The following is a 14,122-nucleotide window of genomic DNA, read 5'->3' as shown; positions in this document are numbered from 1 at the left end:
ACTGTCCACACATAAATTTCCTATGGAAAATACCAGAATGAATTCAACCTGAAAATGAATTTTGTTTACAGTTAAAGAAAAATAAAAAAAAGGTGGTGTTTGTGGAGCTCATTTGAACAACGAGAAATGCAAAGGTAAAGGATTAATCTAGGGACGACAGCAGTGTTAGGCCACCAGACAAGGGAAGCGTAAGTAGTCCTGGGACGGACAATGGTTTTATATATCCACATGATCATACTTGGTTTTAGACCCCATCTTTTACCCCGGGTTTTTGAACAAACCCAAAGTGTATTGAGACCTTTCTGCACAACTGATTGGAGTCTATGGTATAACTCTCACTTCATTTTGGACGTGTACGAATATCGTACGAAAACAACGCAGTCAGTCGGACATTGTCCAATAGATGGGCTAGATCACGCCCGCAACCGGTCGACGTAAGGGTAATTTTTAATCTTTTCTTGACCATTGTAAGAACGATAAGTATTATGTCTTGTCTCGTGCCGCGTGTTATGTGTCTCGTGTAGTTCTTACGTTAGTGCAACTGTAAGAAGTAAATTGCAAAATTCATGAATCTCAGAGATTTTTAGATGAAGTTCTGATAATATTTTTAGTGAATTTACTGTTTGCATCGGTGAACATCTTGGAAATGTTGTTCCCTGATTGTAGGGGTTTTTGTGCAATTCTTGACAACTTGTTTCATCAGCAACTTGTGAAGAATTTTAGGTAGTCTGCTTTGTGTTGTGTATACCACCCTTAAAACGATAACTGCAAATGCAGAATCAGATGATATTGATATTGTATCTATTATGAATAGAGATAATGCCCTTTTGTGAATTGTCAATAAATAATGCTGTGAGCAAAGGCTCATGGGCTTATTGCGCTAACAGCTGAACAGCAACAACATATTGACTTTTTACTCTTTCAAGAAAACATAGTTTAAATATCTAAAAATTGTTAGAATATTGTTACTCTGATATAAAACTTTGTTTACCATTTTCTTAGAGAAATATCAAAAGAAATGTTCAACAACTTATTATTTTTGACGTAATATGTAGCAAATTCATAAAATACTTCGCTTCTGCTGAAATATTTGGTGTGGTTCTTGTGGATTTCTTAGAATTAAAATTCATTGGAAGATTCCTCGGCAGGTTCACAGCTAAAGATGCTCTAAGTTCTTTTGACCCTTAAAGATCAGGCCTGCGATCAGGCATATCTCTGCCAATGAACAAAATTTCAATAAATTCAAATACATTTTAACTAAACCTGTTCAACTGATCAAACAAATATCCTTAGGTGAAGATACGTTCATCGATGTGCCGAAAACTTTTCCCAAAAATGGGAAAAAATCCGACAACATCAGGGATATCTACGAAATGTTCAAACGATCCAACAACGGTTCTTCCACCAAACAACTGGTCGAAAAGTTCAACAAGGAAAAGCTGAAAAGCAATAAATCAAACTCGAAGAAGAATTCCGCCCAAGGAGACCCCGAACGAGTAGTGGGAGACGCCAGAAGTGAAGAGAGGATGTCCAACTCGCAGGACATTTTTGCCCATTCACTGATTCATACGAACAAGATTTTCAACCAGATTTATGGATTTAAGAATAGGAAGGTCTTGGCGCACGTTGGATTTCTGCTGAACGTGAACATCGTAGAGGCAATGCTGGTCCGTTTTAGGAAGGATTTTTCCGTTACCAAGAGCCATAGGTTCCGGGAGAGGAACGATCTGCAGTACGCGTTTACGTACTACCATTTTCTGATGAGCGAAAGTCGGAACAAGAGCGTTTCGGAGATATTCGATGATTTCGACACGGATGGATCCGGGTGAGTAAGAAGAACTGGATAAGGTTTTGAAATAATTATTGATGGGGATTTTGTTTTTAGAACATGGTCTGATCGGGAAATTCGAACGTTGCTGACGAAGATTTACAACCTTCCACTGGATTGGTCTGCTGTGAGGTATTTTGAAGAAGTTGTAACAAATTGTTCCCTACAGCAGAATAATTTCGTGCCATTGGAACATCAGGAAGAACAGCGGATAGTTTATCCAACTCTGGTTTACGAACGATACGAAGATTCCACCATTGTAAGTACGATGTTCAATTAAATGAGTACTTAAATCACGTGTTTTCATTACGTTATCTGTTTTTCAGCCAACGGTCACGAAAAGTCTCGTGCTTGCATGCCACGAGCTGACAGACATGATGAAGATGAATTTCGCCCAGACTCCACTGTACAAATACCACGTCAATCAGAAGACGGGAATCTACAGCAACTTCAAGATGTTGACTTCAAACATCACGCAGGTCGTCGATGCTTTGGATGAGCTACGGAAGAATCCCAAGAAGTTCAACTGTATCAATGATAACCTCTCCGAGGACAATCCCGAGGAGAATCAACTGATTTCGGCTCTGTTGGAAGATTTCTACCTCTCGCTCTTTCCGGTGCGAAGCCAGTTCGAGCTGGAGAACAACTATCGCAATAGATTTCAATACTACGACGACTATCGGGCTTGGTTTGCCCGGAAGACACTGTTCCGGAACGGAGTGTACGCTTTTTGCCTGGTGGCGTTTTTGGTGTGCGTCAAAATGCTCTGCTTCCGGCACAAAGGCAAATTCGCCCGAACGCTGGTGTTCCTTAGTAGTCGAACGGACTACAATACCATATGACGATTGCGCAATTAGTTGTACTAATAGGTTAGGAGTAATTTCATGTCGATTCGACAAATTGTATAGCTAATGATATTTTAAACATCACTTCAACGCTGTTATACCCTTTTTCGACTTCATGCAGCTACTTACAGAGTTTACCGACGAAACTAATTGGGCTGATACGTGCATCTTTCACGGGCGTAGCCAGCTTTTTTCTTTTTTCTTACTCTCCTAAACGAACACAAGAAAGAGCGAGGTGAAAGAGAGGGCGAAAGGTCTTTCTCTCAATCCTGTTTATTATTTAAAATCGTTTCCTCGGAGAAGAGGGCGAAAACCTCATTCGATAATGAACTTAAAATTACTCGCGCATTAAACATTCATTGTTCAACATTCAACAATAGAAATTAGGAATTTGTCGATTCGGCATGGAATGACTCTCATAGTTTTTTTTTCCAATTTATTTATTTGAACACGAAAAGATAAAACCTGACAGTAAAATAAACTCTTCAATGAACAAACAATTCCTCGCAAAATCAATGTGAACAAACATATCAAGCCTCAAAACAGCTAACACCAAGAAAAAAAGCACAAACCTCTTCTAGGCTCCATTCGATGCGGTAGACAGGCCACCGGTCGAGCTGCCAAGTCTGACCTGGTATTGCACGCGTTGCCGGGCGTTCAGTTTCTTGTAGGCGAAGAAACCTCCCACTGCGCAGGCCACGACCGTTGCAACGATTGAAATAACGACAATCATTGTGGTGCTTATAACTGAAACGAAACCGGTAGTCATGTTAGATCATATCGGCATGAGCTGACAGCAGCCTCGTTTGAGCAAATCTCGCTGAAGTCAGGTCGCCATTTGCATATTGTGTTGGAACTTACAATCAAACTTCATTTTGTTAGAATAGACTAAAAAAATCAATTTTGTTAGTTTGTTAAAATCTATGTTTTCAAAACAGGTTAGAAACTATCATAGATTCGGCCGCCATATTGGATCTTGGCCATAAACACGTGGTTTTTAAAGCTTCGCCTATTGTATTGACATGATTAAGGAAAAGATAATCCAACACGACAGTATCGAAATGGCGGCCAAGCACTAGCGAGAACTACTCACCTCACCTTCTTCGATCAAATCCATCTCAATGGCGTAGTCCTTGCCCTGCACTTTTATTGCACATTTCCACCGACCGAAATCCGCTCTTTCCACCTCAGCGATTTCCACGCCGCATTCTCCTTCCCGTAGCCCCGCGCCATGGTACCGGAACCTCGACTCTTCACTCGGAACGAAGTTCTCCGACAGGGCGTGTACCTCCCCATTCGGGCTTATAAACCGGCATATCTCAATCGTCAGATCCAAAATTGTCCTACACAGCATTCTTTTGTTCCCGTCCCCTTTGCTGGCTTTGATCTCCGGCGTCACGGCCTTGCCTGGCTGTTTGTAGACGTTCACGTTGAAATAGTTCAGCCGATCCTCGCCGCCACTCTCGTCGTTGAAACCACAGGCCCAGATTCCGCTGGTAATGTTGGACACCCTGAAGTTGCACATACCCAAGGTCTTAAGCCGATCGAACCGCTCGGGCACGTAGTTTCCGCCCAGGGGTCCCGTCAGGTAACAGTATTCGATCGCGTACGGGGCTTCGCAACTCAGTTCGGTCGTAGTCGTAGCCGACGAGAGTGGATCGTGAAATACGTCCACCAACTTCGAGGGTGGTGGTACCAACAATGCGTCATCATCTTCATCTTCCTGTTGATTTTGTTTGTCTTTCAAGTTGAACACACATCCGGTGAGGTCGGTCAGGGTAAGTGGCAAATAGATCCGCCACACGCCGTAGTCTTCCCTGAGCAATGGCTTGCGGATTTCCAGAGCACAAATTCCCTGCGATACCCTGAAATTGTCATATACTGTAAGTTTGCCTAATTATCGTATATGTATTTTAACTTCTGTGGGTGTAATTTTTAAAATGTTTTTAAATAATATTATGCGTTGCGCGAAAATTTGTACGCGCAAGCGCCCATACATCTCCGCCTGTAAGAAAAATCATTTCGGTGTTTTCGGCGCAGTATTCCTTGGCCAATTCGCGCACTTATTGTAGAATACACCATAACGATTAAACATACCAGCGGAGGTCTATTAGCGATTTTGCACCTTTTTCGCTCTATATTTTCTTGCAACGGGTAATAATTATGGCGGACACTATAAGCTGCGCGAGCATTTTTACTCGGGTACCACCGACGCCCGACGTGAGCCGACGTCGACCGAGCCGTCGCGTCCATGCGAGCGGGTGCCGTGGGCGTGGCAACGAGCGAACCACACGATCCGCAATCGCAGCAAGCGGGTTCATCAAATTTGAATTTTGCGAAGTGAAAATTTTCTAGTGCGGACAGATTGAAGAAGCATTTTTTGTGATTAGGCTTTTGATAAATTTAATTAATAGTTTAAATTCAAATGCGTGGTTTGTGAATGATTTAAAAACGAACTCTGAAGAGCTCTGAAGTAAAGTGGCTTTTGGTGACGGAAGAATAAGTTTGGTGCTGTTGTTGATTCGTGGTTTTGTCGACTGTCGAGCTAGGCGGTTAGGAACCCGAGAGCAGGTGAATCTGGTGCCTCCCCCAACACGTTCCATGGAACCAATAAAACCTTCCCGCAGCAGCAGGTAAGCCCCCTGACCATTCGAGTTCGAGCAAACCTTCGGAACATTCGCAACGTCGTCGCGTGATTGCACATCCATCTCGGATTATCCCGTGTTTTCCCGGCGATTGTTCCTTCGTACGGCGTCATTCCACTTCGTAACCCGCCTCTGGTCTTACAGATTATGGACCCCGGTGGAAGTTTCGAGGAAAATTGCTTTTTTCGGTCAATTTTTCCGGTGCAAAGTTGTCGTGCGTGGACTCGATTTCGGCGGGACCGGGAGCTACCGCGGTGAATTAGTGTGCGTCTGCTTTGCAGGGCCGAAACACGGTGGTTGCTCGCGTCGCGAGTGATTCATGTGATTCCTCAAGCTGCACAACTAAAACTGGCAGAGATATGGAAGTTCAGAATGTAGATAATCCCATTTTGCGGAAAATTTGAGTAGGTATATGGTGGAAGATCCAAAGCTGCAGCTCGTTACGTCAAAGTGGTCGGCCGATGACAAAAAGGCGGCTCTGCAGTGAAGATAATCTATACAGCCTCGTGAAGGGTACGACCAACGTGAAAGACTTGTAAAGCGCTTGGAGAATACCATGAGAAGATAATGGCCTCAAGTGAGTATTCTACGGAAGTTGTGTAATTTGAATCTTGTGGAAGGCTGGGAAATGCATTTTTATGCAAACTGTAAGGTAGTGGATCCTCGCATGACCGCGTGATGAAAAGTGATGTGAAAATAGTGAAAAGTGTCGTGGAAAAGATGTGATTCTTCTATAAGAAGAAAGGCCTCCTGAGCCGCAACTGTCGGTTGCTGCAAGCGAAGAAAGGGCCAAAAAGAAAATGAGAAGAGTCCACACAAGGCTAAGTGTACTGGACCATCAGTGCAATTTTGTTCATGGCAGGCGAAAAACACAGTTGCGTTTGGGTTATGGATGGTGAGTGGTTCGACGTCTCACATGAGTTGAGCATTGATTGATAAAAACTAGAGTGACTTTAACTTAGAGTGGCGTCAATGTCAAAATTGGAACAGCGGTCATCTGTCAAATCCATACAAATTCTTGTTCCAAACGAGCAGGAGACCTGTCAAAATGGGAACATGACGCCACTCTCCCTTCCAGTCACTCTAATAAAAACCGCTTACTTCGAATATGTCGATGGGCTCACAGCGAGAAATGTGAGTGATGCACAGCTCAATGAGATGTGCAAACATCACCTAAGTTTCGGGCACCGGTATAGTGTAGAAGATATGTGTAAAGAGAATTTTGCTGATGGTGTTATTGTAGAGGACTGTCCTCCTACGGCCATTCCGAAAACGACCAGAAGAAATTCAACACATATCTTAAGTCTGATGCACCCCATCCTGATGCGCACCACAACACCAGGAGGAAAACGATTCCTCATGTCGGTAATCGATGATTATTGGCAGCACACCGTAGTGTCCTTCCTGAGATAGAAATCCTGAGCTGCCGATCAACTGAATGGAATACGTCAGGTATGTAGGAAACTTGTTTAGTGTAAAATCATGCTCAAAAGAAATCTACTTCGTCACATGCGCTAATTTCCTTCGTATCAAACAGTGAATAGCCGATATTTACAGATATTCTAATTTACCTTTGCCAATGGCTCATGTTTTTTCATAACGTAAAAGGTGCGATGGGAATTGAATTCATGTTGTGCCCGAAAAAGACGTAAAGTAGATGGAAATAGAATTCGAGGGACAATTAATTGTCTTAATATTTTAAGGAAATGGTAGTTGTTTTACGATATGTTTTTATATTAAATGAAAGCTTATTCATAAATTTGTAATTAAAATCAAACTAGCCATTAGGCATTCAGCGAGATGCAAGAACAAACTCGATCTTTATTTGTTGGTGCTTAATATGACGGGAGTTAGATAAAAAAAAAACCTATTTCAACTACCCAACTAACATTTTCATAAAAAAAAACCTATTTCAACTACCCAACTAACAAGCTTCAGTCATTTGCTTTCTGTTGTGTAATCATCGAGTAAAAGCCGTCAACGCTGAATAAAAGGAAAGCTAGTCAAATATAAATCATAAGCTAATACACGACTGCAAAACAAGCACCACACAGCTACCAAACTCGATTTTCAGCAATACATTGCTTGTCACTGGGGCTGCTTTTACTCCACTCTATTCCAACTCCGGGAGATTTCCCGGAAGATGTGAAAACTTGAACACATCGAATAGGAGTCCCAGCTAACAAAACAGCTGCTACTATACAGTACAATTCGTTATACTGACAAATCCCCAAGCCAGCAGCGCTTTAAAGGCCGTTATACGATTTCATTAGGGCTAGAAGCTGTATTGAAGAAACTGTTGGTTTACCAACACGGCTTGTTGGGTATAAACATTATTGTCAAAACAAACTTTAAGCGGGATATATTTATAGCTACACTACACAAATTCTTTAGAGCTATCCATGGCTGTGCTGTGAAATTATTTGGGTTGCTTTTATTGCACTTTAATTCAATGCCGCAAGATTTTCCGGAAGATGTGCAAATCGAGTAAGAGTCCCACCCTGGCCAAGATCACAGGGTTCGACGGTATTAAAGTGAAGGATGTTAATATAAATTCTTGTAATGAAAATATCACCTTTAACACTTTAATGCGCCCCCACCGGTTCATTGCGAACCGGCTGCTACAGATGGAGTATGGCTGATTTATCAGAAATGCTCGATAAACAGGAGGAACCTGCTAGGGCCCAGTAGTTTCTATACCCAGGAAACAGTTCCGGTCGATTGAGTCTGGGAAGGTTTCGAGAGTCGTTGTGAATCATAATGAAAATATTTGTGTTTTGTGACGAGTCTCGGAATCTTTTTCGAGTCGGCAGACTTTAAACTGTTACCTGGGCTTCCCACTATTCGGTTAATTTTAACAAATACAAATTCAATTCAAATATGAAATAACTAGTAGTATCCATTTGCTAATATGTACATAGTTCTCAACATTTGATGTGCTTTCGTGATTTAATTTTCTCTATCATTATTTTTATATCTTTTAGTTTTGTGAGTAAACCCTAATATGTTTCGAATGCCTAATGCTTAATAATATTTTCTTGCAATATCAATTTAAAATAACTAAGAAACTAATAGTGGGAAGTGCAGCATTTAATAGTGCATGCTTATAGATTCGAAGCTAACGTGTGATCAAGACGAAATCGACAAAAACTGACTACTTCGACTTTGACTAACGCATACTATTTACGACAAATTAGATACCGTCTACCCCCGTTGGTTTGAACGACACCTCATGCAAACCAGCGGGGTTCATTTTTTAATTTGAACTTCTAGTAACTCTGTGGGCATCGAAAAACACACTGATGGTAACCCTTTTTGCTGTTTTGTTTTGATTCTGCGTTTCGTTTCACCCCGTTCCATGAGCAGAATGACGTTTGAACAATTTTTAGTTTGAACGATGAGCAGATTAGAGGGGGTCAAATTAAAAAGTGTTCATATTAGATGAGGTCAAACCAACGGGGGTAGACGGTATGTTTACATTTTTCAACTGAGCATCTTAAAGGTTTTTTTTTATTTGGACTTATTTGGACAGATGCTGATAGTGCTAGGGATGTAGACGAAAAACAACTTTCAAAGATAATAAAAACAGTACTAAAATGAGGATCAACAAAAATGGACATAACGAATACATCGACCTTCTAACAGATCATAGAATAGAGTTAATAAACTATAGAGGACGAATGTCGCTGCTGTTCCCTTTGTTCTCGCTCGCAAACATGTCGGGTATCTATCTGTCAAACTGCATACTTTTTTGCTTTGACACTTATAGCCCGGCCTATCTCCGCCAGCAAGAGATGTTTCGGCAGTGACGCCAGCGACATTCTTCCTCTATAGTTTATTAACTCTATTGATCATAGGCACACCAAAGATTACTGAATTATAGGGTACAACATAAATTTGAACAATAACATTCTTTAAGCCTTGACATGACAAAAAAAAAAAACAAATACGAAATCGACCATATGACAAAACCGAAACTTTCACACCTTCTACCGTAACCTTCTGAGTCAGTACGCAACAGTGTCTTACTGGACGACATGTTCCTTGCACGGCTGGTGAACTGCTTCTGAAGGATTACGTTCTCTGTCCTATCCAAAGGCCTAGTGAACTGTCGTTGTCCGCGCTAACACGAGACGATTGTGCGCACATTGATGGGAGAGGTTTCTACGTCCGTCGGCGTGCCGCTAGGAACCTTTAAAAAAAAAAAAAAAGATGTGCAAATCGAGTAAGAGTCCCAGCCACTACAACAGCTGCTTTTATACAGTACGTTTTGTAATGTTGCCAAAACACAAAACAGCAACGCTTCGTAGCCGTTTAAAGAACACTCTTTCAGCTAGAAGCTGCGAAGAAGAATCTGTTGGCGCAACCACACAGCTTGTTCAATGTAAACATTATAGCGTTCAACTTTTCACAAGCTTTTGCAGCAAGATGAAGTTGGGTAAGGTTTCTTGTGGCATAATTATGAAGCCTTGTCTGGAGTAAAACAAAACGGGCTATTTTCTATGTTATTTATATATAGCAGTGTGGCAGCGAGGACATCATCGGGACCAGTGGATACGGAGATCTGGAGTTCGATTCCAAGTAGCGGCAAATACTTTAATTATTCAATTTTAAAAGTGATAATTCCAGTTCCACATGTATTGCGTCACGGTATCCATAACCTAATTATATTTAATCGTTTAATTTGGGGATGCCGTAAAACTATTATTTAACAACTGCGAAAAGGCTGAAAAAGCGCCTTCTCAAGATGTTATCCAGTTAGTGGTTACGAGCTGAGAAAAGAGCTATGACTAGGTGGCATAAAAGCTGATCGCACAGCATGTACAAGTGGATTAAGTTCGCCAGATTCATTGGTATAGGGCTTGCATAGAAGCTTCCGTCCATATGTACAACACAGTAACTCAGCATCAAGCCGTATTGAGGACGCTTTGTTGACGTTTACATTCACAATAAATGTTAGTTGGGTTATTATTTTAAGGCAATGGCCCCTAATAAACCAACACAATACACGCACCGTAATGTAGACGGTTTAACAATACCGCAAACTGTTCGAACTGTATCCCGAATAGGCGGTTAAGCAAATCTTATGGTTATCGTTTATGCGGGGTAGTTGTTTTACGATATGTGTTTATATTAAATGAAAGCTTATTCATAATCAAACTCGCCATGAGGCATTGAGCGAGATGCAAGAACAAACTCGATCTTTAGTGGTTGGTGCTTAGTATGTTAGTATGTAATTAGTTATTCAACTCTCAGAGCATGTAAAAAATTTCATGATGTAGTTCTGCAAGAAAATGTGCAAAAAGCTAATAGATATGCGCGGTTGCATTTGATCGTTTAGATGTCTCCTGCGCGGTCAGTCCTTTTCGCACTTATAGTAGAAGACACGAACATGATAATGATGTACTAGCGACCATCTATGATCGATTTTGTACTTTTTTGTGCAATAATCAACGGTGAAACGCGCAATATAACATATCTATTCAAACTCAATCGTTTTAATGACATTCTAACTAGATTCTAGAGACGATCAAAACAGTGGTTAAAGCACATCTGGTTTACCGTCTGTGTCGGCTTACTCATATTATCATCTCATTATCATCACTATAATGTAATCTTTCAGTCGGATATGGCGCCAAAATGTCGTAACCAAGGTTACACCTTCTTTTATTGGCCTTAGTTTTAACATTGTAAACAAACAATCCATTTGTTACGTCTCAAATTATAACATAGAGCTAAAGGTTATGATCATAGCTGAACAGTTTGCAGAATGCAACCACGCATGCATCTCTTGCACCACAGCTGTTTCCACTCTCTTCCTCTTTCTGCGCATTTATGGTCTACAAACGGTAAACAGAGTAAGGAAAAGAAAAGTTTTATCGTCCTAATCATGTTATGCCTGAATGTGGGTGGTCTATGAAAAAACTGCATTTCGTTCAAATATTTACAATGCTCAATAACAAGATGACGCAGACGTATGAATCTTAACCATGGAGTAGAGTTTCAGGACGGCCATTGTGGCGACCATGTTTGGGTTCCTTGATCCTTCTCAAGTAATTGTACTGAAAATTTTCCAATAACAACTTTAACACTTGTTATATTTCTTACAAAGAGCCGCACTTCGATCTGGATCGTGGTTTTTACTATTTCCGCAATATATCTACGTCAATATATTCCGAACATGTGCACGTGATGGTATTTATAAACATAATTGTGAATTGTTTACTACATGATCGCTTTTATTTGACGATACTTGCAAGTTCAATGCAGATCACCTCGAAAACGAAAATTTCCGACATTGTTTATAAATACTTCTCTTCCTAATGCCTTGGGTAAAGCAGTCTGAAGAGCAGTGCTCCAGTATGCGCATTTTAATGGACTTCAATTAGCTATATTACTGCAAATTAAAAAAGCCGTATATCTGATACCAACTGGGACAGAGCCTGCTTCTCAGCTTAGTATTCTATGAGTACTTCCACAGTTGTTAACAAAGAGCTTCCTCTGCCAATGACCGTTTTTGCATGTGTATATCATGTATCCATTACGAAAAGTTACCATAGGAATTTTGAATTAAAGAAATGACAATTTAAAAGGCAAGGCTGGTTCTTTAGCTAACAAGTCCACAGCCTGTGGTTTAAATCGGAGGCATGTATTCCATAAAGTCATGTTGAAAGCTGCAAAAATAGCATCGACCATACTCACCTGGTATTGTATGCCGAGTAGCGTTCTGCCAAATGTCCATCCAGTAGCATCATCTGCCTTTGACTAGCCACAGATAACGCTCGACAGGGACTGACCGACGAACGATAGTGGCAATTCAGCACCACATGTGCATCATTCTCCTCGATCGACCAAGTCACATCCCGCATACTCTCTGCAACAACGATAGGAACCGAGAAAAATGTTTTTATCTTATCCTCTGGAGGATTGCATGCTTGAAAACTGGGAACTTACTCTCCACTATCACGTTGATTACAGTCTCCGTTTCGTCCATATCGCCCCAGTACAGTATGCGACACCGGAATCGAGCTGTACTCCAAGTGATTTGAAACGTCTGCGAGCACCCGTCATAGCTATTATCCGATGCATCCAGTATACGACAGTAGCGTCGCGAGGTGTCTTCAGGGCAAGTCACGGTATACGAACTACTCGTATCACTGATGGTAACGTTCATTATGCCAATCTTCTTGGGAGCTAAAAAAGCATGTTACAAAAAACGGGTTTTCAAAAGTGTATAGCTATTTCTCTACTAACTGCATTCAATACAATATTTTGATCGAGTTTGTAGTTTTTCAAACGCATGACTCATACTCAATAGTCACTAACAATACCATCAGCGACTGTTTTTATTTGTTGTTAACGTGAATTTAAAAATAAGTCAATTCTTTACTAATAGCAAATTTGAAAAAAAGTACAGAATTTTTTTCTCTAGATTGAAATAAAGAAAAAAGACAAAAAAAGGGGCACCAGAAAATGTTCGCGAACATTGTTTGATACACTGCTTGTACAGTTATAATCCAATCTGAAGCTTATCCTCAGATGCAATTACACCAATACTTACTGAAAACCTCGACAAGAAGAGTTTTTTCAACGCTCTTCGATTCAGAATCCAATGCAGATAACATCCATGAATCGAGTGATTTGCGCACGTTTTGCACCCGAATACCACAAACAGTGGCATTGAAGCGTTGCACGCTGGTCATTCCATCAACTACGTGAATTTGATCACTGTCCAGACTGTAACTCGATCCACTCACATTCACCGAGCAGTGAATCCACCTGCCGTAATCCCCGGCATTGGCGGGAATCAAGTAGGCCAGGAATCCAGCACCTTCCACGATCGTCAAACTATCGGTGGGAAAAAGTGAAACCTCGTCACTCATGTGCACCGGTGCCGCTAGACACAGCACGGAAGCGATCAACAAAACGCCCACGCTTGGCATCGTTCCAGCGCGCCAATTTCTGTTGTCCAAGTACGCGCCAATTTACTCTACGAATATGTCCGAAGGGAGCAAAATCTAGCAACTGAATGATCGGCTCCAAACGAATTCGACTCCTTAATAATATTGCTTGCATTCGACAAACACGCATGAAAGCAATTATCACAACTGCTACATACCTCCTGCTTTTGTGTGTTGCGAGTGTGACACCAGCGAAGCTGTGCGAGTTGTATCGCTTCTAAAATTAATTTCAAACAACCCTTTCGGCCGTAGAACGATATCCCGACCCGAGGCAGGAACCCACAAACGCAGGAGAAGAGCACAAAAGAGATCTTCGGTATCGTATAAAAGAGATGAAGTTACGAAGAATATCTTCATATACGGCTACTCTGTGATGGCTAATACCTTCTACAAGGCCTGATTAAGGGTGGGAGGATAGCCATCAATCAATCTTATCACAGCTACAGTCGGCGTGGCGGTAATATGGATTATAATCAGTGCAATGTGTATTACCAGATTATAACAGAGCCATAGGGTGATTGAAACAGTAGCTTGGCGACTGTTAGAAGTAGAAGTGATAAGGCAGCCAAATAATTTACTGAATCAATAAGAAAGATACAAGCTTTGCAATACTTGCAATATCCAGTGAGATCAAAGCTACTTTGGTGTAGTTTAGTCACAGACAAACGGACGTTACAATGAACAATGGGTTCAGCGAACAAAAAGCTTTCGTTACCACAGTTGTACCGCAGTTGTAATGAACATTCGAAATGAATCGAATGAAAGTCAAGGGCGTAGCCAGAGGGTGGGGGGGGGGGTTCGTGTGTCCCCCCTGGCCGACAGATTTTTTTTAATTCAAGCCGA

The 14,122-nt window shown here is 41.2% G+C and overlaps 2 protein-coding genes across 3 annotated transcripts in view; one reads left to right on the top strand and one right to left on the bottom strand.

Annotated features, from left to right (window-relative positions):
• The window catches only part of LOC115253452 (N-acetylglucosamine-1-phosphotransferase subunits alpha/beta), a 12,271-nt gene extending 9,098 nt beyond the window's left edge, over positions 1–3,173 (top strand). The window contains exons 3-5 of the mRNA XM_029864567.2: positions 1,294–1,825; positions 1,886–2,087; positions 2,155–3,173. Coding sequence (XP_029720427.1) covers positions 1,294–1,825; positions 1,886–2,087; positions 2,155–2,670 — 1,250 coding nt within the window. The 3' untranslated portion in view covers positions 2,671–3,173. The remainder of the gene's footprint in view (positions 1–1,293; positions 1,826–1,885; positions 2,088–2,154) is intronic.
• On the bottom strand, positions 2,754–13,416 carry LOC109425749 (uncharacterized). 2 transcript variants are annotated; one of them, XM_029880343.2, is made up of 5 exons: positions 12,880–13,409; positions 12,273–12,512; positions 12,021–12,192; positions 3,772–4,538; positions 2,754–3,420 (listed from the first exon to the last, which is right to left on the bottom strand). In XM_029880343.2, exons 1-5 carry the CDS (start codon positions 13,259–13,261, stop codon positions 3,251–3,253), a joined length of 1,731 nt encoding a protein of 576 aa, XP_029736203.2. In that variant the 5' UTR covers positions 13,262–13,409; the 3' UTR covers positions 2,754–3,250. The 2 variants fall into 2 exon arrangements, with proteins under 2 accessions (XP_029736203.2, XP_029736204.2); XM_029880344.2 differs by having other exon boundaries at positions 3,258–3,420; positions 3,767–4,538; positions 12,880–13,416.
• Positions 13,417–14,122: the final 706 nt, after the last annotated feature.

The sequence above is a fragment of the Aedes albopictus genome, chromosome 3 (genome assembly GCF_035046485.1).
Source record: "Aedes albopictus strain Foshan chromosome 3, AalbF5, whole genome shotgun sequence".
Taxonomy (NCBI): Eukaryota; Metazoa; Arthropoda; class Insecta; order Diptera; family Culicidae; genus Aedes; species Aedes albopictus.
Note: the sequence above shows the minus strand (reverse complement) of the source record. Positions and strands in the feature narration are given on the sequence as shown.